The 25,202-nt window shown below is 42.1% G+C and overlaps 1 protein-coding gene across 3 annotated transcripts in view; it reads left to right on the forward strand.

Annotated features, from left to right (window-relative positions):
• LOC134354655 (olfactomedin-like protein 2B) overlaps positions 1 to 12,395 on the forward strand; it is a 70,654-nt gene extending 58,259 nt beyond the window's left edge. For all 3 annotated transcript variants that reach the window (XM_063063730.1, XM_063063729.1, XM_063063731.1), the window contains one exon: positions 11,542 to 12,395. In XM_063063730.1, coding sequence (XP_062919800.1) covers positions 11,542 to 12,143 — 602 coding nt within the window. In that variant the 3' untranslated portion in view covers positions 12,144 to 12,395. The remainder of the gene's footprint in view (positions 1 to 11,541) is intronic.
• The last annotated feature ends 12,807 nt before the right edge of the window (positions 12,396 to 25,202 follow it).

Below are 25,202 nucleotides of genomic sequence, written 5' to 3' on the forward strand. Positions count from 1 at the left end.
GGAGAGCATACCTGTGGCTGTCCCCTTCAGCAACAGATATCTTGTTCTGGATGCTGTTGAGGGGGATGACCTGACAGGGGACGCCCACGGTGACCGGGTCTCTGGCACTGAGCCTGGTGCTGTTGTGCAGGAGAGAAGGAGGGAGAAGAGGAATGTGGTAGTCATAGGGGATTCCATAGTCAGGGGAACGGACAGGAGATTCTGTGAGCCTGATAGAGATACTCGCATGGTGTGTTGCCTCCCAGGTGCCAGGGTACGGGATATCTCGGATCGGGTCCTGAATATTCTGAAGGGGGAGGGTGAGCAGCCAGTTGTCTTGGTACATGTTGGTACCAATGACATAGATAGGACAAAGGAGGAAGTCCTGAAGAGAGATTTCTGGGAGTTAGGAAGGAAGCTGAGAAGCAGGACCTCCAGGGTAGTAATCTCGGGATTGGTACCTGTGCCACGTGCTAGCGAGGGCAAGAGTAGTAGGATCAGGCAGATGAATGCGTGGCTGAGAGACTGGTGCAGGGGGCAGGGCTTCAGATTCTTGGATAATTGGGATCTCTTCTGGGGGAAGTATGACCTGTTCAAAAAGGACAGGTTACACCTGAACCCGAAGGGGACCAATATCCTGGCGGGAAGGTTTAATAGAGCTGTTAGGGAGGGTTTAAACTAATTTGGCAGGGGGATAGGAACCGGAATGACAGAGCAAAGGGAGGGGAAAACAGAAATAAATCTAAGATAGTGAGCAGTAAAGATGTCAGGAAAGACAGGCAGGTGATGGGGCAAATTTGTAGCCATTGGGATGAGCTGCAGTGCGATAAAGTTGCAGTGAAATCAAAGTAAAAAGTACCAAATACTGGTCTTAAGGTGTTATACTTAAATGCACGCAGCATAAGGAATAAGGTGGATGATCTTGTCGAGCAGCTACAGATTGGCAGGTATGATATTGTGGCCATCTCTGAGATGCGGCTAAAGGATGCATGTCTCTGGGAGCTGAATGTCCAAGGATACACGGTGTATTGGAAGGATAGGAAGGTAGGCAGAGGGGGAGGCGAGGCTTTATTGGTAAGAAATGATATTAAATCATTAGAAAGAGGTGATATAGGATCGGAAGGTGCAGAATCTTTATGGGTTGAGCAAAGAAATCGCAGGGGTAAAGGGACCCTGATGGCAGTTATTTATAGGCCTCCAAACAGCTGCAGTGATGTGGACTACAAATTACAACAGGAAATAGAAAAGGCTTGTCAGAAGGGCAGTGTTATGATAACCATGGGGGATTTTAACATGCGAGTGGATTGGGAAAATCAGGTCGGCACTGGATCTCAAGAGAGAGAATTTGTAGAATGTCTGCGAGATGGCTTTTTAGAACAGCTTGTTGTTGAGCCCACTAGGGGATCGGCTGTACTGGATTGAGTATTGTGTAATGAACTGGAGGTGATTAGAGAGATTGAGGTGAAGGAACCCTTAGGAGGCAGTGATCATAACATGATTGAGCTCACTGTGAAATTTGAAAAAGAGAAGCCGAAATCTGATGTGTCGGTATTTCAGTGGAGTAAAGGAAATTACAGTGGCATGATAGAGGAACTGGCCAAAGTTGACTGGAAAGGGGCACTGGCGGGAAAGACGGCAGAGCAGTAGTGGCTGGAGTTTATGCAAGAAGTGAGGAAGGTGCAAGACAGGTATATTCCAAAAAAGAAAAAAATTTCGAATGGAAAAAGGATGCAACATTGTTGACAAGAGAAGTCAAAGTTAAAGCAAAGGAGAGGGCATACAAGGAAGCAAAAATTAGTGGGAAGACAGAGGATTGGGAAGTTTTTAAAACCTTACAAAAGGAAACTAAGAGGGAAAAGATTAACTATGAAGTGAAACTAGCAAATAATATCAAAGAGGATACTAAAAGCTTTTTCAAGTATATAAAGAGTAAAAGACAGGTGAGAGTAGATATAGGACCGATAGAAAATGATGCTGGAGAAATTGTAATGGGGGATAAGGAGATGGCAGAGGAACTGAACGAGTATTTTGCATCAGTCTTCACTGAGGAAGACATCAGCAATATACCGAACACACAAGGGTGGCAGGGAAGAGAAGTGTGCGTAGTCACAATTACGACAGAGAAAGTACTCAGGAAGCTGAATAGTCTAAAGGTAGAGAAATCTCCTGGACCAGATGGAATGCACCCGCATGTTCTGAAGGAAGTAGCTGTGGAGATTGTGGAGGCATTAGCGATGATCTTTCAAAAGTCGATAGATTCTGGCATGGTTCCGGAGGACTGGAAGATTGCAAATGTCACTCCACTATTTAAGAAGGGGGCAAGGAAGCAAAAAGGAAATTATAGACCTGTTAGCTTGACATCGGTGGTTGGGAAGTTGTTGGAGTTGATTGTCAAGGATAAGATTACAGAGTACCTGGAGGCATATGACAAGATAGGCAGAACTCAGCATGGATTCCTTAAAGGAAAATCCTGCCTGACAAACCTATTACAATTTTTTGAGGAAATTACCAGTAGGCTAGACAAGGGAGATGCAGTGGATGTTGTATATTTGGATTTTTAGAAGGCCTTTGACAAGGTGCCACACATGAGGCTACTTACTTAAGAGCCCATGGAATTACGGGGAAGTTACATATGTGGATAGAGCGTTGGCTGATTGGCAGGAAACAGAGAGTGGGAATAAAGGGATCCTATTCTGGTTGGCTGCCAGTTACCAGTGGTGTTCCACAGGGGTCTGTGTTGGGGCTGCTTCTTTTCACATTGTACATCAACGATTTGGATTATGAAATAGATGACTTTGTGGCTAAGTTTGCTGACGATACGAAGATAGGTGGAGGGGCCGGTAGTGCTGAGGAAATGGAGAGTCTGCAGAGAGACTTGAATAGATTGGAAGGATGGGCAAAGAAGTGGCAAATGAAATACAATGTTGGAAAGTGTATGGTTATGCACTTTGGCAGAAGAAATAAACGGGCAGACTATTATTTAAATGGGGAAAGAATTCAAAGTTCTGAGATGCAACGGGACTTGGGAGTCCTCGTACAGGATACCCTTAAGGTTAACCTCCAGGTTGAGTCGGTAGTGAAGAAGGCGAATGAAATGTTGGCATTCATTTCTGGAGGAATAGAGTATAGGAGCAGGGATGTGACGTTGAGGCTCTATAAGGCGCTGGTGAGACCTCACTTGGAGTACTGTGGGCAGTTTTGGTCACCTTATTTAAGAAAGGATGTGCTGACGTTGGAGAGGGTACAGAGAAGATTCAATAGAATGATTCTGGGAATGAGAGGGTTAACATATGAGGAACGTTTGTCTGCTCTTGGACTGTATTCCTTGGAGTTTAGAAGAATGAGGGGAGACCTCATAGAAACATTTTGAATGTTGAAAGGCATGGATAGAGTGAGTGTGTCAAAGTTGTTTCCCATGATGGGGGGAGTCTAGTACGAGAGGGCATATCTTAAGGATTGAAGGGCGCCCATTCAGAACAGAAATGCAAAGAAATTTTTTTAGTCAGAGGGTGGTGAATCTATGGAATTTGTTGCCATGGGCAGCGGTGGAGGCCAAGTCACTGGATGTATTTAAGGCAGAGGTTGATAGGTATCTGAGTAGCCAGGGCATCAAAGGTTATGGTGAAAAGGCGGGGGAGTGGGACTAAATGGGAGAATGGATCAGCTCATGATAAAATGACGGAGCAGACTCGGTGGGCCGAATGGCTGACTTCTGCTCCTTTGTCTTATGGTCTATTCCATCTGGTATCCTCCAACCTGATGACATGAACATATATTTCTCAAATTTCCAGTAATGCCTCTCCCCACCTTCAACATTCCCCATCCTCTTTTCCTTCTCTCACCTTATCTCCTTGTCTGCCCACCGCCTCCCTCTAGTGCTCTTCCCTGATTTTCTTTCTATCCTGTCCTATCAGACTCTCCCTTTTTCAGCCCTGTATCTCTCAACCAATCAACTGCACAGCTCTTTATTTCAACCACCCCCCCTCCAGGTTTCACCCATCACCTTGTGTTTTTCTCTCTCCTCTCCCCCACCTTTTAAATCTACTACTCAGCTTTTTTCCAAAGTCCAGCCTGAAACGTCAGCTGTACTCTTCCTGTCTGTCCTGCTGAGTTCCTCCAGCATTTTATGTGTGTTGCTCTGGATTTCCAGCATCTGCAGATTTTCTCTTGTTTGAAAATACTGATACATCTGTTTTTGATGGATTTCTAAAGTGTGCCTGCACTAAATCTTCTGTAATGTATAATCGAAACCTACAGTAATTTTCTGCCACCTCAAAAACGTAATCCACTAAAGAGGTCTAGGAGCATAGTGTGCCATTTACTGAATTTTATGCCCACAATTGCTTTCCTGGAAATGGTGAGCTGGAAGGAAGAGAATCAAGTATGCAGAAAGTGAACCACTTCCTGGAGATTGCTTTCATTTTTTGAAGAGAGTCACTGGGAGTGGATGGTAACCTGTGGATTGGTGGGAATTCGGTGAAGAAGGTTAAGAAGAGTTTCAAAGAAAAACTAAACACCCTGAGAAACTAGTAGTCATTTTATTTATTTCTATTTTACTCATGTTAAAAGTTGTTTATTGATTACAGCTCTGCCTTCAATACTATAATTCCAAGCAAGATCATTATCAGACTCTTAGATTAGATTAGATTATGAGGACACTCAGTCCTCGTTGTCATTTAGAAATGCATGCATTAAAAAATGATACAGTGTTCCTCCAGAGTGATATCACGAGAAAACACAGGACAAACCCAGACTAAACTGCCAAAACCACATAATTATAACATATAGTTACAACAGTGCAAAGCAATGCCATAATTTGATAAAGAGCAGACCATGGGCATGGTAAAAAAAAGTCTCAAAGTCCTGATAGGCTCATCATCTCACGCAGGCAGCAGAAGGGAGGAACTCTCCCCGCCATGAACCTCCAAGCGCCGCCAACTTGACGATGCAGCACCATTGGAAGCACCCGGCCGTAGCGGACTCCGAGTCCGTCCGAAAACTTCGAGCCTCCGATCAGCCCCTCTGACACAGCCTCTCCGAGCACCATCCTCTGCCGAGGGCTTTGATCCCACCCCGGCCGCCGAGCAACAAGCAAAGCTGAGGACTCGGGGCCTTCTCCTCCGGAGATTCCGGACCACACAGTAGCAGCAGCAGTGAAGCAGGCATTTCAGAAGTTTCACCAGATGTTCCTCTGTGCTCTCACGTCCGTCTCCATCAAATCAGGATTGTGCACGGCACCCTACTTGACAAATAACAGACATCACCACCGGAGTGACTGCTGCGAGCTGCGTCGTGCCGCCATCTTGAGACCTCCCTCTGCAACTGCACCCTCGATTTCCTGACCAACAGAACACAATCAGTGGAGATCGGCAGCAACACCTCTGCCATGATTATTCTCAACACTGGTGCTCCACAGGACTGCGTCCTCAGCCCCCTGCTCTAACCACTGTACACTCAGGACTGCATGGCCACATTTTGCTCGATATAAGTTTACTGTAACTCAAATAATTATGAGCCTGAAAACAGGGAGGTCGGGAGCTTAATAACATGATGTCAAGACAATAACCTTTCCCTCAATGCCAACAAAACAAAAGAGCTAGTCATTGACTTCAGGAAGCGGGTGGTGTACATGTGCCGAGGTTGAGAAGGTTAAGAGCTGCAAATTCCTAGGAGTCAACATCAGCAGCAGCTTGCCCTTGTCCATCATGTTGATGCCACATCCAAGAAAGCTTACCAACACCTTTACTTCCTGACTTAGCAAGTTGTATTAATGTACCACAGAAAGCATCCTTTCTGCATGCATCATGGCTTGGTATGATAGCTCTTCTGCCTGCAAGAGTTGTGGACACAGCTCTGCACATCATGGAAACCAGCTTCCCTTCTTTGGACTCTGTGTATATTTCTTGCTGCCTCAGTTAAGCAGCCAGAATAATCAAATACCTCATCCACCTGAACATTTTTAATTCTCCCCTCTCCCACTGGGCAGAAAATACAAAAGCAAATACCACCAGGCTCGAGGACAGCTTCTATGAGACTATTGAATGGATCCTTAGCACAATAAGATGGATTCTTGACCTCACAATCTACCTTGTTATGATCTTGCACCTTCTTGTCAACCTGAACTGCTCTTTCTCTGTAGGTTACACTTTATTTCTGTTATTATTTTACCTTACACTACTCCAATGCCCTGCACAATGAATAGATGTGTATGAACAGTACGCAAGACAAGCTTTTCACTCTACCTTGGTCCATGTGACAATAATAAACCAATTCCAATTAAAATTTATAGATTGAAATTTTCCAAAGATGACTTGCGTGAGGTAAAGAGTAATTCAACTTCAGTCACCTCTTTGTAAAGAAAGCAGTGACAATTGGACTTATTTGGTTTGATGACCATGAATAATGGCTTAATCAAATGCTATATGTATAAATTGCTGGCCAGGTAAAAAGGGCCATGGTGGGCTAAATAATGACATTTTAGCAGTTAGCCATCAATACCAGCATCAGCAGGTTACACTAGTTGCTAACTCAAGAGTATCAGAGCAGCCTTCAAGATGTTTGCCCTGGCCCCACAGGCTCATTTTGGATTATGCATCTGAAAACTGACACATCTGGAACAAACCCACCATTGAAGACTGCAGTGTGATTTAAGAACCCTTACTTGATGAGTATTTCAGGCTGCCTCCAGAGTTCAAGATTGCTATTTAACCTTGAAATGATAGCCACCTGAGCATGCAAGGTTGTTCTTAGGATCCTTTGTCTCTGTAACGCTGAGACATGCTAACAATGGAAATGATTGTTTGTTAAACTCAATGTTCTGAGTTCTCTTCCTTTAAAAGTGTTCATGGAACTATCTGAAGGACCATTAGCCTATGCAGTTGGGTGGATATCAGGATAATTCACTTCAGTTCAGACATCTTTTCAACAGAAAATGTACACATTAAAAAGGTGACACTCTGCCAGCTTCTGTAGTGTAAATGAAAATTAATCGATTAGGAATAAATATCGACCATTTTATGGACCAAAACTAATAAAAATTATAAAAGTGCTATTTTCTGATCATAGAAATGACAATTATCTTTGTATAAGGTTTTAAAGGATTTAGAATTGTGTAAACTTGCATTAGTTAATGTATGTCCCAATAAGACATAGTACAATCTCAGGGGTAATCACTTTTGAACAAGCATTTTTTTCCAACCAGAAAAAGGTAGTAACTCATTAAGATGGCTATCACCTTTATCCTTAATGTCATTAGTAGTTCAATGAAAAATCATTTTTTTTTACTATTTGTTAATTTTTTAGCATCTGGATTTTGCCCTCATCCCTGATTGTCCTTGAATTTGCAAGACCATTTCTAAGGAGACCAGAGTGAGATATAAAGTGGTGCTAGGAAGTTTCTATTTCTGCATAAATATGACCTAAAATGTGATCAGATCTTCATGCAAACCCTAAAACTAGATAAAGAGCATCCAATTAAATATAGTACCTATAAAAAGTATTCATCCCCCTTGGAAGTTTTCATGTTTTATTGTTTTACAACAATGAATCACAGTGGATTTAATTTGACGAAGGGTCTTGGCCTGAAACGTCGACTGCACCTCTTCCTAGAGATGCTGCCTGGCCTGCTGCGTTCACCAGCAACTTTTATGTGTGTTGCTTGAATTTCCAGCATCTGCAGAATTCCTGTTGTTTGCAGATTTAATTTGGCTTTTTTTTTTGACACTGATAAACAGAAAAAAAGCTCTTGTTGTGTCAAAATGAAAACAGATCTCTATAAAGTGATCTAAATTAATTACCAATATACAATGCAAAATAATTCATTGCATAAGTATTTACCCCCTTCAAGTCAGTATTCAGTAGATGCACCTTTGGCAGCAATTACAGCCTTTAGTCTGTGTGGATAAGTCTCTATCAACTTTACATATCTGAACACTACAGATTGCATATGGATCATGAGTCCAGCCACAGATTCTCAATTGGATTGAGGTCTGGACTCTGACTTGGCCGTTCCTGGACATTAACTTTGCAGTTTTTAATCTATTTCTGTATAGCATTGGCTTTATGCTTGGGGTCAATATCTTGCTTGAAAACATCTTCTCCCAAATTGCAGTTCTCTTGCAGACTCCATCAGGTTTTCCTCCAGGATTTCCCTATATTTTGTTGCATTCATTTTATCCTCTACCTTCACAAGCCTTCCTGGTCTACTGCAGTGAAGCATCCCCACAGCATGATGCAGCTACTACCATGCTTCACGGTAGGGATGGTGTGTTTTTGACGATGTGCGATCTTTGATTTACGCCAGTGCGTTTAGTCCAATGGCCAAATAGCTCGATTTTTGTTTCATCAGATCATAGAACCTTCTTCCAGCTGACTTCAGAGTCTCCCACATGCCTCTGGCAAACTCTAGCTGAGATTTCATGTGAGTTTTTTTCAACAGTGGCTTTCTCTTTGCTACTCTCCTATAAAGTTGTGACTGGTGAAGCACCCAGGCAACAACTGTATGCATAGTTTCTCCTATCTCAGTCACTGAAGCTTGTAACTCCTCCAGAGTTGTCATAGGGCTCTTGATGGCTTTCCTCACTAGTCCCCTTCCTGCACGGTCTCAGTTTTTGAGGATGGCCTGCTCTAGGCAGATTTACAGCTGTACCATATTCTTTCCACTTCTTGATGATTGACTTAACTGTACATCAAAAATATTCAGTGACTTGGAAATTTTCTTGTCTCCATCTCCTGACTTGTGCTTTTCAATACCCTTATCACGGCATTGTTTGGAGTGTTCTCTTGTCTTCATGGTGTAGTTTTTGCCAGCAGTTGGACCTTCCAGGTACAGGTGTATTTTTACTACAATCAATTGAAACACCTTGATTACACACAGGTCTCCAAAAACAGATATTCATTTCACTAATTGTGTGACTTCTAAAACCAATTGGCTGCAGCAGTAATGATCTGGTGTGTCATATTAAAGAGGTGTGGGTGGAGTACTTATACAATCAATTATTTTGTGTTTTACATTTGTAATTAATTTAGATCACTTTGTAGAGATCTGCTTCTGCTTTGACACGAAAGAGTCTTTTTCTGTTGATCAGTATCAAGAAAGCCAAATTAAATCCACTGTGATTCAATGTTGTAAAACAATAAAACATGAAAATTTCCGGGGGAGGGGGAGGTGAATACTTTTATAGGCATTGTAAATAACCAAAAAAATTATACTTGTTCATTTATTTTTTGAGAAAAATGATAAAAGGTAGTGTAGATTTTAGACCTTGCAAAATCTGATTAGACTAAACTATTATTTGTTTTGAGCAACACACATAAAAGTTGCTGGTGAACGCAGCAGGCCAGGCAGCATCTCTAGGAAGAGGTACAGTCGATGTTTCAGGCCGAGACCCTTCGTCAGGACTAACTGAAAGAAGAACTAGTAAGAGATTTGAAAGTGGGAGGGGGAAGGAGAGATCCAAAATGATAGGAGAAGACAGGAGGGGGAGGGAGGGAGCCAAGAGCTGGACAGTTGATTGGCAAAAGGGATATGAGAGGATCATGGGACAGGAGGCCTAGGGAGAAAGAACAGAGGGAGGGGGGAAGCCCAGAGGATGGGCAAGGGGTATAGTGAGAGGGACAGAGGGAGAAAAGAGAGAGAGAGAAGAAGAATGTGTGTATATAAATAAATAAATAACGGATGGGGTACGAGGGGGAGGTGGGGCATTAGCAGAAGTTAGAGAAGTCAATGTTCATGCCATCAGGTTGGAGGCTACCCGGATGGAATATAAGGTGTTGTTCCTCCAACCTGAGTGTGGCTTCATCTTTACAGTAGAGAAGGCCGTGTATAGACATATCAGAATGGGAATGGGATGTGGAATTAAAATGTGTGGCCACTGGGAGATCCTGCTTTCTCTGGCGGACAGAGCGTAGGTGTTCAGCGAAATGATCTCCCAGTCTGCGTCAGGTCTCGCCAATATATAGAAGGCCGCATCGGGAGCACCGGATGCAGTATATCACCCCAGCCGACTCACTGGTGAAGTGTCACCTCACCTGGAAGGATTGTCTGGGGCCCTGAATGGTAGTGAGGGAGGAAGTGTAAGGGCATGTGTAGCACTTGTTCCGCTTACAAGGATAAATGCCGGGAGGGAGATCGGTGGGGAGGGATGGCGGGGGACAAATGGGCAAGGGAGTTGCGTAGGGAGCGATCCCTGCGGAAAACGGGGGGGAGGGTGCGGAAGGGAAAGATGTGCTTAGTGGTGGGATCCCGTTGGAGGTGGCGGAAGTTATGGAGAATTATATGTTGGACCTGGAGGCTGGTGGGGTGGTAGGTGAGGACAAGGGGAACCCTATTCCTAGTGGGGTGGCGGGAGGATGCAGTGAGAGCAAAATATATATGCCCCACCCCCCCTACCCCATCCGTTATTTATTTTTTTATAACTCCCTTGTCCATTCGTCCCCCCCCATCTCTCCCCACCAATCTCCCTCCTCGCACTTATCCTTGTAAGCGGAACAAGTGCTACACATGCCCTTACACTTTCTCCCTCACTATCATTCAGGGCCCCACTCAGTCCTTCCAGGTGAGGTGACACTTCACCGGTGAGTCGGCTGGGGTGAAATACTGCATCCGGTGCTCCCAATGCGGCCTTCTATATATTGGCGAGACCCGACACAGACTGGGAGATCGTTTCGCTGAACTCCTACGCTCTGTCCGCCAGAGAAAGCGGGATCTCCCAGTGGCCACACATTTTAATTCCACGTCCCATTCCCATTCTGTCTATCCACGGCCCCTCCCCCTTTTCCTTCCCCCTGGGCCTCCTGTCCCATGATCCTCTCATATCCCTTTTGCCAATCAACCGTCCAACTCTTGGCTCCATCCCTCCCCCTCCTGTCTTCTCCTAACATTTTGGACCTCCCTCTCCCCCTCCCACTTTCAAATCTCTTACTAGCTCTTCTTTCAGTTTGCCCTGACGAAGGGTCTCGGCCTGAAATGTCGCCTGTACCTCTTCCTAGAGATGCTGCCTGGCCTGCTGCGTTCACCAGCAACTTTTATGTGTGTTGCTTGAAATTCCAGCATCTGCAGATTTCCTCGTGTTTGCGTTATTTGTTTTGATAAGTTTCTTTTGCCAGATACATTGCTTGGTGTAGAATTCATCTGTCCAAGTTGGGATCTAGCCCAAATGGGTCTAATAGATTTAAGATGGGAGTGCTATGATTAATTTCAAAATTGGGAGATGGTATTTCCATTGTTCTGTGGTTTACACTGCTCCCACATCAAACAAAGGAACCAGGCTGTGTTGCTACAGAACCAAGGTGGGAAGATGGAGCTAAACTTCAAATCAGCCATGATAAGTTTGAAAGGCTGAATAAAAGGCTTACCATCCTTCCAATTCAGCTCCCGCCCCACCTTCTGACAGCCATCGGTATTTTCTGCTACCCAGCCATATGAAAATACTAACTGTTGCCTGGATAAAGCTAGTTGGACAGATGCTGGTTAACAGGTGGTGCTGATGGAAGCTGAATAGGAATCAAGAGGCCAGGAAGTAGATGAAAAATTTACTTTAATTCTCTTGTATTTCTTTCTAGGTCGCTGGAGTAACTCCTACAAACTACCTTACAATTGGATTGGGACAGGCCATGTGGTGTATCATGGAGCTTTCTACTACAACAGAGCCTTCACACGTAACATCATCAAATATGACCTGAGGCAAAGATACGTGGCAGCTTGGAGCCTGGTGCATGACGTGGTGTATGATGAGGCCACTCCCTGGAGGTGGAAGGGCCACTCTAATATAGACTTTGCCATTGATGAAAATGGTCTTTGGATTATCTACCCAGCCATCGATGATGTGGGCTCCTTGCAAGAAGTCATCATCATCAGCAGGCTCAACACTGTTGACTTGTCCATCCAGAAGGAGACCACCTGGAGGACTGGCCTGAGGAAGAACTTTTATGGAAACTGCTTTATAGTTTGCGGTGTGCTGTATGCAGTGGACAGCTACAACAAGAAGCATGCTAACATTTCATATGCCTTTGACACTCACACAAACACCCAGATCAATCCAAGGCTGCCATTTATCAACGAGTATTCATACACCACTCAAATTGACTATAACCCCAAAGAGCGCATCCTGTATGCATGGGACAAAGGCCATCAGGTCACGTATGGTATCACATTCGCTTATTAGAATGAAAAACCCATAGACACTTGATGAGCTTCCAGCACTTGGCTTTATAAAAGAAATATAAGGGGATTGATGTTCTTATATTAATTAACAGATTGTAGATCAATCTGTTTTGTGATAATGTAATCAAAGTAACCTGCTTTAAGAGGGACAGAAATACAGACACACAAATGGCCTTCTTTTATCCTGTGCTTTATACAATAATTGCACACCTTTCATGTCATGACCGAGAGAAACAAGATGCCTACCAGTCTTCCTTGCCGTGTTTCAAATGGATCATTCCTCCTGCTCAAATTTGGCATACTTTCTGACTGACAAAATTGCATGTTCCTCTGGCATTGGTCACTTTGCAGTGAAGAAACCAGCCTCTCTGCCCCTGTCTCTGCACTTTGAACAGATCTTCATGCTACCTTTGGGAATAATCACAGGGATGATTCAGTTCCACAGGTCCAATTATGTTTTATAATTTCTAAATTGTGAAACAGCTGCTTTAAGCATCTTAACCTCATGGCTTGATAGATGGCATAACAACAAATAATATAATGTTTCACTGTCTTCTCAAGGACAAATAGCTGATCACTATATCCAAGCATTCTGTATTGTAGATTATCTCCTCCATGACTGAAAGGTATGAATTATTGAAGTATGTGTTGCACCTTACATTCACCAATTAGAAATGGCTGTTTCCTGTGGTGTTTAATATTAGTGATCATGTGCTTTATAATTCACAAGTAAAATTTTCCAACATTTAGTTTTTGCAAATAAATTGGATAACAAGCTGATCTTACACTTTCTGGGTGGGAATATTTAGTTATTTAGTGTAGACCAGTGAAAATAAAAACTGTAGATTGCTAGTGTCTGAAACTGTCAGCAATACAATGTAATACGTGCAGTTAATGATGCCAGTATTAACCATCTTGGAGATGTGGCATCTTAAACCACTTTGGAAAGAAAATAATGGCATGTTGTTCAGGTGCTTCTTTACAACATGCCCTGCAGGTTATGACATTTATATTGAATGACTGATTCAAAGCAGACTGTTTGGTTTGCTGGGAACATCAGCAACCTGGAGCAACTAGAATTCGATATAATTCATGCTGCTGACATCCATTAGACTTCCCATTTAGGGCTAAATTTGTGTGTTCACCAAGGTGATGGAATACCGCGTCTTTCTACTTTCTATCCTGAGGGTGAGGACAGGACTTTCCAAAGCCAAACATAAAATAAATAGAAATTTGCACTCTAATTCCCTCTTGGTTTTCAATGATAAAAAGGAAAAATCAATCCCGTCAGGCATTCTTACTGAGTTTCAAAATGTTTATTCCTTCTTAAAGTTGGCGTGTGTCTTTGCCAACAAAACCCACATGCTCCTTTTACATCAGTTGCCTTGCACAGAAGAACCTAACCTCAGTATAAGACCTCCCCTTGTCACAGTGCCATAACGCTAAACTTGTGGGCTCCCACAGTAAGAAACCCAATTCAGGATTAAAATAAATTAATAATTAAATCTTTTTCTGTGGTTCTACTTGGCAATTGGTTGGGATTTTCCTGAAATTATGTAGGAAACTTTGTCAGGGCAGAAGTTTCCAAGCCTTTTACTGAAGACATGGGTTTGGGAGGGAGGGCAGGAACTAGACTGAACTCAGGTCCTGGAGCCATGAGAACAAGCCAGCAGCCAGTTTCCCACCCCTGCCTCCATTCTGCACTGGTGGGGCATTTCCCAGCAACACACGTACACAGGCAAGGCACATCATAGCTCCCTGTAAATATTGGTTATTCTATTTGCTTTTGGAAAGAGGTTATTGTCGATATAACCACTAAATACCTCTAAAAGGGACTGCACTGACATATGGAACTTATGGCACTGTTAAGCTCCAAAATCTTCAACAACAGATAAGATCTATCTTGCTCTGTAAGATCAGGATGAATTGGACATACAGACTTATGAAGAGGTTTTGTGGGAGAAGTGGGGAAGGGGTGTACTAACTTCTTACTCTTCTCACCTTTTTACGGAGGTACATAATGTCATAAGGAACATATTTTTGGGAGTATATAATATCTTGGTAAAAATAAACGAATACCATCTTTGTTAGCAGTATGCATCACAATGTAACTACAGATAAAGAGAAGTGTTTTATTGGTTATTGAATATTGAAATTCTATGACTCTTTAACGTAATAGTTGTGAGCTAATTAGAATGTGCTATGGGAATTTTAAAAATTGACAAAATGTTAATGAAATTTTAAATAATCCCATTATGATTAAATCAGGTTTCTGCTTGACACATGGAATGAATCAGTGATTGCTTTAAGATATAAATTGAACAAAATATTTCACTCAGATAAAATGAACTCATCATAATAATAGATTGTTAAATCATCCTTAGTGACAGGTCAGGTACCACAGGATTGGAGGATAGCTTTTTTTTGCTGTTTAAAAAAGGCTCTAAAAATAAACCAGGAAATTATAAGCCAGTGAGCCTAACATCAGTAGTGGGAAAGTCATTGGAAGGTATTCTAAGGGACTGGATATGAGTATTTGGATAGATGTGGACTGATTAAGGATAGACAGCGTAGTTTTATGCATGGTAGATCATGTCTAACCAATCTTATAGAGTTTTTGAGGAAGTTACCAGGAAGGTTGTTGATGGCAAGGCAGGTGGATGTTGTCTACATAGACTTTAGCAAGATATTTGACAAGATCCTACATAGGGGGCTGATCAAAAAGGTTCAGTCGCTTGGCATTCAAGATGAGGTAGTAAATTGGATTAGACATTGGCTTTGTGAGAGAAGCAAGAGAGTGGTAGTAGATGGTTGGATCTCTGACTGGAAGCCTATGACTAGTGGAGTGCCGCAGGGATTGGTACTGGGCCCATTGTTGTTTGTCATCTACATGTGGTCAACTGGGTCAGCAAATTTGCAGATGGCACTAAAATTGGGGGTGTAGTGGACACAAGGAAGACTATCAGAGCTTGCAGTGGAATCTGGACCGTTTGGACAAATGGGCTGAAAAATAGCAGATGGAAGTTAATACAGACAAATGTGAGGTGATTGACTTTGGTAGGACCAATCAGGGTAAGTCTTACACAGTGAAAGGTAGGACATAATTCATTGAAAGTGGCAGCACAGGTAGATAGGATTGTAAAGAAAGCTTTTGGCACATTGGCCTTCCTAAATCAAAGTATTGAGTACAGGAGATGGGGTGTTACATTGAAGTTGTATAGGACATTGGTGAGGCCTAATGTGGAGTATTGTATGCAGTTTTGGTCATCCACCCCTTATAGGAAAGATGTAAATAAGGTTGAAAGAGTACAGAGAAAATTTACAAGGATGTTGCCAGGACTGGAGAATCTGAGTGAAGGAAAGATTGAATAGGTTAGGACTATATTCCTTGGAACATAGAGATTGAGGGGAGATTTGATAGAGGTGTTCAAAATTATGATGGGTATAGATAGGGCAAATGCAAACAGGCTTTTTCCACAGAGGTTGGGTGAGATTATAACCAGAGGTCATTGGTTAAGGGTGAAAGGAGAAAAGTTTAAGGAGAACATGAGGGGAAACTTCTTCACTCAGAGGGTTGTGTGAGTGTAAACTGCGCTGCCAGTGCAAGTGGCGCATGCAAGCTCCACTTCAACATTTATGAGAAGTTTGGATAGGTATATGGATGGGAGGGGTATGGAGGGCTACAGTCCCGGTGCAGATCGATGGGAGTAGGCAGTTTAAGTGGTTTGGCATGGATTAGGCCTATATCTGTGCTGTACATCTCTATGACTCTAAGGGGACAGCTTACCATCACTTCTCAAGAGCAAGGGTGGGTACTGAACACTAGAAATGACAATTTTGTCCACGTTCTGTAAATGAATAAACCAGGAAAAGTTTTGTGATCAATGTAAATATTTCTTCATGAAATTCCAAAGGGAGTGGTATAGAACCATAGAACATTACAGCACAGAAACAGGTCTTTTGGCCCTTCTTGGCTGTGCCGAACCATTTTTCTGCCTAGTCCCACTGACCTGCACCTGGACCATATCCCTCCATACACCTCTCATCCATGTACCAGTCAAGTTTTTCTTAAATATTAAAAGTGAGCCCGCATTTACCACTTTATCTGGCAGTTCATTCCACACTCCCACCACTCTCTGTGTAAAGAAGCCCCCCTTGTTGTTCCTTTTAAACTTCTCCCCCCTCACCCCTAACCCATGTCGTCTGGTTTTTTTCTCCCCTTGCCTCAGTGGAAGAAAGCCTGCTTGCGTTCACTCTATCTATACCCATCATAATTTTATATACCTCTATCAAATCTCCCCTCATTCTTCTACGCTCCAGGGAATAAGGTGCTAACCTATTCAACCTTTCTCTGTAACTCAGTTTCTCAAGTACCGGCAACATTCTTGTAAACCTTATCTGCACTCTTCCAACCCTATTAATATCTTTCCTGTAATTAGGTGACCAAAACTGTACACAATACTCCAAATTCGGCCTCACCAATGCCTTATACAACCTCACCATAACATTCCAACTCTCATACTCAATACTTGGATTTATAAAGGCCAATGTACCAAAAGCTCTCGTTATGACCCTATCTACCTGTGACGCCACTTTTAGGGAATTTTGTATCTGTATTCCCAGAAGCCTCTATTCTACTGCACTCCTCAGTGCCCTACCATTTACCTTGTATGTTCTACCTTGGTTTGTCCTTCCAAAGTGCAATACCTCACACTTGTCTGTATAGGGAACATTAATTTTTTTTTCAGAATCCAGACTTCATTCTTTGTTTCATAGACAGTAAAATTTTGCTGCTGACTTTGTTAAAAGTGTAGCCAACGTTGTGATTGTCAGCAGGTAGGTGTGAGAAGGAGAAGCTAATCCACTCAATTCAAATAAAAAAAATAACTTTTTATCAGTATTTTCTTGATAAAGAGCTCCTTTTAATTTTGTTAGTTACCTGAATTATCTGGGTTCTAATCACCTTGATATTTGTCAGTGCTGCAGTTTCAGCTCATTGGTCATCTGCTTCCTTCAACGAGATGGTCAATCAAATTGCTCCTGCATGCAATGAAGAGCGGAGATGAACTGTTTGGAAGACTGTTACTGATACCATAGTTAGCAATAGCAGTTGCAAATGTCTTACTGCATTCTATCCCTTAGGAATCTTATTAAGTGTGATAAAAATTATGAACACATATGATGTAGGGCCTATTAGCCTTTTCTATTACTGTATAATAAATCTGACAATTGAAACTTGAGTCTAATTCTAGTGTAGTATTATTCTCCAGACATTTAAAATAAGTACAGTGCTGTGCAAAAGTCTTAGGCGGATATATATAGTTAGGGTACCTGAGACATTTGCATTGTTCTGTAGTAATTTTATGTATTGCGCTGAACCACTGCTGCAAAAGAAAAGCAAATTTCATGACATGTAAATGATGATAAACATGTTTCTGATATGGGTCTCTGTTGTAGACAGAGTGGGAAGGAGGCAGGGAGAGGAGAATCATGGTTGCAAAAAGGGGATGGGAGAGAGAAGCACCAGAAAGGCATTCTGTAATAATCAATAAATGAACTGTTTGGAATCAAATGACCTTGCCTAGTGTCCCAGGGCTGGGTGTGTCTGCAACCGCACCATCCCCCACCCCAGCACCTCTGCCATCTGTCCCTCACCCCTCCCGTGGCACTCCACTCTGGCCATTCCCAACATCTTTCGCTCTCGCCTGATTTACAATCTTGCTCCCCACTCCATGTTGACAAGTACTGTGCAAAAGTCTTAGACACCCTAGCTATATAAATGTGCTTTGCACTTTTTTACACTGTTATTTGTAATTATTTAATATTTTTTAATGTCCTGAAAAAAAGGTTTTATTGCCTGTTTCAAGAAATGAGAACTGAAATCTCAGTTATGTTCCTGCATCCAATTAATTCTTCCTTCAACTCTAGCCTTTTACCCATCTGCCATTTTTGCCTTCAAACTGGTTAACAATCCTTCCCTGTGTTTTTTTAAGTCCTTTTATTAAAAGTAGGCTATTAAACTTGAAGGTAGCGGTATTGTCTCTTCAAATTTAGCCAGGATGATATGGCTACATTTATATTGATGTAAACAACAATATTGAAGACAATGAAGATGAGGCAGGATACTACAGTGCAAAAGCTGAGGTAATAGATAAATATAATATTGATTTTTTAAAACTGTTACACTTTATCTGAGCAGTTTACTGTTGTAGTAACCATTTGAAGGCATCAAATTACTGGGAAAAAATTCCTGGTACAATAAATCAAGTCACAATCACGAGAAAATCTGCAGATGCCGGAAATCCAAAGCAACACACACAAAATGTTGGAGGTCAGGCGGCATCAATATTTTGTGCATGTTGCAATAAATGATATGCTTTCTTATCTAGGTCCCTAGTTATACTGAATTTTCATAAGCTGGGAATGGTTAAAATAGTTTAGTTAAAAGACAAGCTCTAATCTTAAACACCAGCTGAATCCCAATAACTGAATACGGCGGGCAAAATTCCTTCTTAAAATTCAGTATCAGTTAAGAGAAAAGGTGGTGAGAATCATTTTTAAAATGTTTGTTTTTATAGAAATTTAAAATACATACTGTTTTTCAAAATTTTGTTGTTTACATTTCTGGTAAATTTCAATTAGTTTGGATGACAGTTTTAATGATTTCCTCAATGCAATTTCAAAGTCAAAGTAAATTTATGATCGAAATATCTATAATGTCACCATATACTACCTTGAGATTTATTTTCTTGCAAGCATTTATAGGAAAATAAAGAAATACAATCAAGTTTATGAAAAACTATACATAAGCAAAGAATAACAAACAATGTGAAGAAAACAAATAATTTTGAGAACATATGTTGTAGAGTCCTTGAAATGAGTCCATAGGTTGTGGAATCAGTTCAGTGTTGGGGTTATTCACTCAGGTTCAGGTGCTTGATGGTTGAAGGGTAATAACTGTTTCTGAATCTGGTAGTGTGGGAACGAAGGCTGCTGTACCTCCTTCCTGATGGCAGCAGTGAGAAGAGAGAATTGCCCGGATGGGTGGGGGGGTTCTTGATGATAGATGCCACTTTCTTGTGGTAGCGCTCCTTGCAAATGTGCTTTTTAGTAGAGAGGACTCTATGGGGCTGTATCAAGGATTTTCTGTAGACGTTTCTGTTCCTGGGCACTAGTGTTTCCATGGCAGGCTGTGTTACAACTGGTTAGGATGTTCTCCACTGTGCATGCACAGAAGGTTGTCAAAGTTTTAGAAGACATGCTGAAGTTCAAAGAAATATAAGATTGTAAACATACTTTAATCACAGCTGAAACCTTTTATTGGAAGTTGTATGTTTAGAAAGTTTCAGATAAATATCCTGCAGCAATATATTACGCTAACTGCACAAACATCTTTCTTTGAAATGATACTTTACAATCAACTTATTTTGCTTTTAATAATTGGGCTTTCTGATTAAAAGTCACATATTGAGTTGTAGTAATGGGTAACTGGGTTCATTACCTATTTGACTCAATATTTTACATAGATAGACAACTAATATTGTATTATTGTTTCATAATATCATGTTTTACTGTGATACAACACATGTATTTTTGAGAGATTGCTAGAGGCACTTCATTGCAAATAAATTCATATATAGACTGAGTTGGACAGAATCTAATGTTAGTCCATTTATAAATTTGTCTAGTGTGGGCTCAGGTCCTTCAGCCCATGGAATCCACACCAACTTTCAAGCAACAATTTACTCTAATCCCATACAAATCTCATGTTTTTCTCCCCACATTTGTGATATACAGAGATAAGTGTATGATCCCATTGCTCACCAACAATTCCAGTAACTTTGTGGCACACTGCTCTTTTGCTCCAAATACTTGTCATGTTTGTTGAATGAAAATCTTATGCACCTTAATGTTGCAAGGCCAACATGTGTCTGATCACATTGGGCCAGGCAGCTGCCTTTGGCATGGTTGGCAGCCAAAAGGCAGAGTGACAGGCAAGTTGATCCCCCACACCCTAAAAGTGGAGCGGTCACAACTGGTGAGTAGGCCTGGTGCGTTATCCACAAGCTTCTATTGAACTGTTCATAAGATGTATAACTAGCTTAAAATATTAAATTAAAAATAATGAACTATTAATTACCAGATATAAAATAAAATGAAGGGAAATAATTCTAAATTTGCCTCTTTCTACAGTGGCAACACTTCCCATGAAATGAATGTGGTTGTTCTGTTCATAAGCAAGTACTACTTGGTGTAAACCCAGGGGTCAGGTGTGAAGTGATCATTTCATCAATGCATTAGTGCTCTTTTGTTGGGATGAACAGCAGGTCCAACAGCATTGTGGAAGTTTCAGATATCCCCACATCTGATTTCCAGCACATTGTGTACTTGTGTGTTAGACAAAGCATGCCGGCAAGTCCAAGACACCCTGAGCCGTAACTGGCTGTTAGTCTGTGGCTTTGTAGTGAACTAGTGTTTCATATTCAACTCAATTCCACTGCTCTTTTGTGTAATATAATTATACAGATCAGTGTTGGGCCCTCAGCTATTCAATGTATCTTCTAATGACTGAGATAATGAGACAAGCTTGCTGAGAATTTGAAGGTAGGAGGATTGATGAGCAATGGATGAAAATGTGCCAGATAATATGGAGAATGTGAGGCTGTGCACATTGGCAAGACAACTAGATATACAATGCTTTTTTTTAAAGAAGCAGGGAACTTTGTACAACGCACAAAGTTCCAGAGGAATTCAGGTCTGGCAGCATCGATGAGGGAAATAATTAGTCAATGTTTTGGGCTGAGACCCTTCATCAGGACTGGGGAGGAAACCAAAATATGAACAGGGGAGGAGAAGGAGTACAAGCTTGAAGGTGATAGGTAAAACCAGGTGATGGGGTTGAAGTGAGAATGATGATGATGAGAATGGACGATGATAGTTAGAACATGTAAAGGACTCTGAAAGGGAGGACAGTGGACCATGGGAGAAAGGGGAGGAGGATACCAAAGGGAGGTGATGCGTGGATAAGAAGAGAAGTGCTAAGAGGAGAGCCAAAATTAGGAATGGAAAAAGAAAGAAGGGGAGAGAAATTAGAAGTTAGAGAAATAGATACTCATACCATCAGATTGGAGGCTACCCAGATAGAAAATGAGGCCTTACTCCTCCAATCTGAGAGTGCCCAAGCCATTAGAAAAGCTTGGGGAGGCTGGGGTAGAAAGGGAAGGAACTCCTCCTAACTTCATGCATGATTTTGATGAGACCTCAATCGCAGTAGTGTGTACAGTTTTGTTCTCCAATACAAATGAACTACTTGCTAGAAGTTTGCACATTGAAACTTCACCAAAATGATTTCAAGATGAGGGAGTTGTCCAATGAGATGTTTGATCTTCACCCACTGGAGTTTTGAAAATGAGAGGTGACACTACATGGGACTATTTAGATAATCAGAATTGTTTCATCCAACCAGACAATCCAGCACTTTTACTTCTACTTTATACTTTATTGTCACCAAACAACTGATACTAGAGCGTACAATCATCATAGCGATACTTGATTCTGCGCTTCCCGCTCCCTGGATTACAAATCAATAGTAACAGCGTGCGGTGTAAAGTTTTGTGGTTAGGGCAAGGTTTCAGGAAAAGTCAGTAGACATTTAGGACTGAGATAAGGAGAAATATCCCTATGCAGAGGGTATTATGTATATTTTAAATGGAGATTTACAGAATTTGGTTTCCCTGAGTCCACACTGGGCTCAGTAATCTAATCAGGGCCAATAATTACCTAACATATTTACAGTTCTTCATTTATGGAGTCTTGGCCATCCCATATTTTAATTATTGCATTCCTCTTTCCAGGCTCAGGGGTTAAATCTTTCTTCCATAAATGCTTTGCGAGGTTGGTTATGACCAGACTGAACTCTTGCCTCAGCAAGGACCTGGACCCACTGCAATTTGCCTATTGTCACAATAGGTCAATGGCAAACGCAATCTCCATGGCTCTTCACACTGCTTTAGACCACCTGGACAACACGAACACCTACGTCAGGATGCTGTTCATTGACTATAGCTCAGCATTTAATACCATCATTCCCACAATCCTGATTAAGTTGCAAAACCTGGGCCTCTGTACCTCCCTCTGTAATTGGATCCTTGACTTCCTAACCGGAAGCCCACAGTCTGTGTGGATTGGTGATAACATATCCTCTTTGCTGACGATCAACACTGGCGCACCTCGGGTGTGTGCTTAGCCCACTGCTCTACTCTCTCTATACACATGACTGTGTGGCTAGGCATAGCTCAAATACCATCTATAAATTTGCTGACGACACAACCATTGTTGGTAGAATCTCAGGTGGTGACGAGAGGGTGTACAGGAGTGAGATATGCCAACTAGTGGAGTGGTGCTGCAGCAACCACCTGGCACTCAACGTCAGTAAGATGAAAGAGCTGATTGTGGACTTCAGGAAGGGTAAGATGAAGGAACACATACCAATCCTCAGAGAGAGAACAGAAGTGGTTAGAGCGAGCAGCTTCAAGTTCCTGGGTGTCAAGATCTCTGGTCCCAACACATTGATGTAGTCATAAAGAAGGCAAGACAGTGGTAACTTTATTAGGAGTTTGAAGCCATTTGGCATGTCAACAAATACATCAAAAAAACTTCTATAGTTGTACCGTGGAGAGCATTCTGACAGGCTGCATCACTGTCTTGTATGGAGGGGCTACTGCACAGGACCGAAAGAAGCTGCAGAAGGTTGTAAATCTAGTCAGCTCCATCTTGGGCACTAGTCTACAAAGTACCCAGGACATCTTTAGGGAGCAGTGTCTCAGGAAGGCAGCATCCATTATTAAGGACCCTCCAGCACCCAGGGCATGCCCTTTTCTCACCGTTACCATCAGGTAGGAGGTACAGAAGCCTGAAGGCACACACTCAATGATTCAGGAACAGCTTCTTCCACTCTGCCATCTGATTCCTGAATGGAATTTGAAGTTTTGGACACTACCTCACTTTTTTAAATATACAGTATTTCTGTTTCTGCACATTTTAAAATAATCTATCAATATCTATCAATAGATTCTGGACTAGTTCCTGAGGATTGGACGGTGGCTAATGTAACCCCACTTTTTAAAAAAGGAGGGAGAGAGAAACCGGGGAATTATAGACCGGTTAGCCTAACGTCGGTGGTGGGGAAACTGCTGGAGTCAGTTATCAAGGATGTGATAACAGCACATTTGGAAAGCGGTGAAATGATCGGACAAAGTCAGCATGGATTTGTGAAAGGAAAATCATGTCTGACGAATCTCATAGAATTTTTTGAGGATGTAACTAGTAGAGTGGATAGGGGAGAACCAGTGGATGTGGTATATTTGGATTTTCAAAAGGCTTTTGACAAGGTCCCACACAGGAGATTAGTGTGCAAACTTAAAGCACACGGTATTGGGGGTAAGGTATTGGTGTGGGTGGAGAATTGGTTAGCAGACAGGAAGCAAAGAGTGGGAATAAACGGGACCTTTTCAGAATGGCAGGCGGTGACTAGTGGGGTACCGCAAGGCTCAGTGCTGGGACCCCAGTTGTTTACAATATATATTAATGACTTGGATGAGGGAATTAAATGCAGCATCTCCAAGTTTGCGGATGACACGAAGCTGGGTGGCAGTGTTAGCAGTGAGGAGGATGCTAAGAGGATGCAGAGTGACTTGGATAGGTTGGGTGAGTGGGCAAACTCATGGCAGATGCAATTTAATGTGGATAAATGTGAAGTTATCCACTTTGGTGGCAAAAATAGGAAAACAGATTATTATCTGAATGGTGGCTGATTAGGAAAAGGGGAGGTGCAACGAGACCTGGGTGTCATTATACACCAGTCATTGAAAGTGGGCATGCAGGTACAGCAGGCGGTGAAAAAGGCGAATGGTATGCTGGCATTTATAGCGAGAGGATTCGAGTACAGGAGCAGGGAGGTACTACTGCAGTTGTACAAGGCCTTGGTGAGACCACACCTGGAGTATTGTGTGCAGTTTTGGTCCCCTAATCTGAGGAAAGACATCTTTGCCATAAAGGGAGTACAAAGAAGGTTCACCAGATTGATTCCTGGGATGGCAGGACTTTCATATGAAGAAAGACTGGATGAACTGGGCTTGTACTCATTGGAATTTAGAAGATTGAGGGGGGATCTGATTGAAACGTATAAGATCCTAAAGGGATTGGACAGGCTAGATGCAGGAAGATTGATCCCGATGTTGGGGAAGTCCAGAACGAGAGGTCACAGTTTGAGGATAGAGGGGAAGCCTTTTAGGACCGAGATTAGGAAAAACTTCTTCACACAGAGAGTGGTGAATCTGTGGAATTCTCTGCCACAGGAAACTGTTGAGGCCAGTTCATTGGCTATGTTTAAGAGGGAGTTAGATATGGCCCTTGTGGCTACAGGAGTCAGGGGGTATGGAGGGAAGGCTGGGGCGGGGTTCTGAGTTGGATGATCAGCCATGATCATAATAAATGGCGGTGCAGGCTCGAAGGGCTGAATGGCCTACTCCTGCACCTATTTTCTATGTTTCTATATACTTGATTTAATTGTTTATTTATTAGTATGTTTTATTTTATTTATTATTATTATTTTTTCTCTCTCTCTGCTAGATTATGTATTGCATTGAACTGCTGCTGCTAAGTTAACAAATTTCATGTCACATGCTGGTGATAATAAACCTGATTCTGATTCTTGGCACCCAAAGAAAGTTCCCCTGCACCCCAGTTTTCGACGAAGCTTTGATCACCTGCAGCACGCCAGTGTCAAATTTTGTTTGAAAGTACTGTGAAATATTCCAAAGCCTGTGTTAAATTTTATTTTAGAATGTGGAGATCACTGGCAATTTTGTTCATTCCAAATTATTTCTGAAGTGCTGTATTACAGCAATGCTGCTGGGGAGGGAATTGAAGATTTTCCATCTAATGACATTGAAGGAGTGAGGATATATTCCCAAGGTACCATAGTGAAAGACTGGAAGGAACCCCGCTGGCAGTGGTAGTATACCCATGAACCTGTGGTGCTAGTGCCTTTTGATAGCCG

Source organism: Mobula hypostoma, chromosome 12 (assembly GCF_963921235.1).
Source record: "Mobula hypostoma chromosome 12, sMobHyp1.1, whole genome shotgun sequence".
Lineage (NCBI taxonomy): Eukaryota > Metazoa > Chordata > Chondrichthyes > Myliobatiformes > Myliobatidae > Mobula > Mobula hypostoma.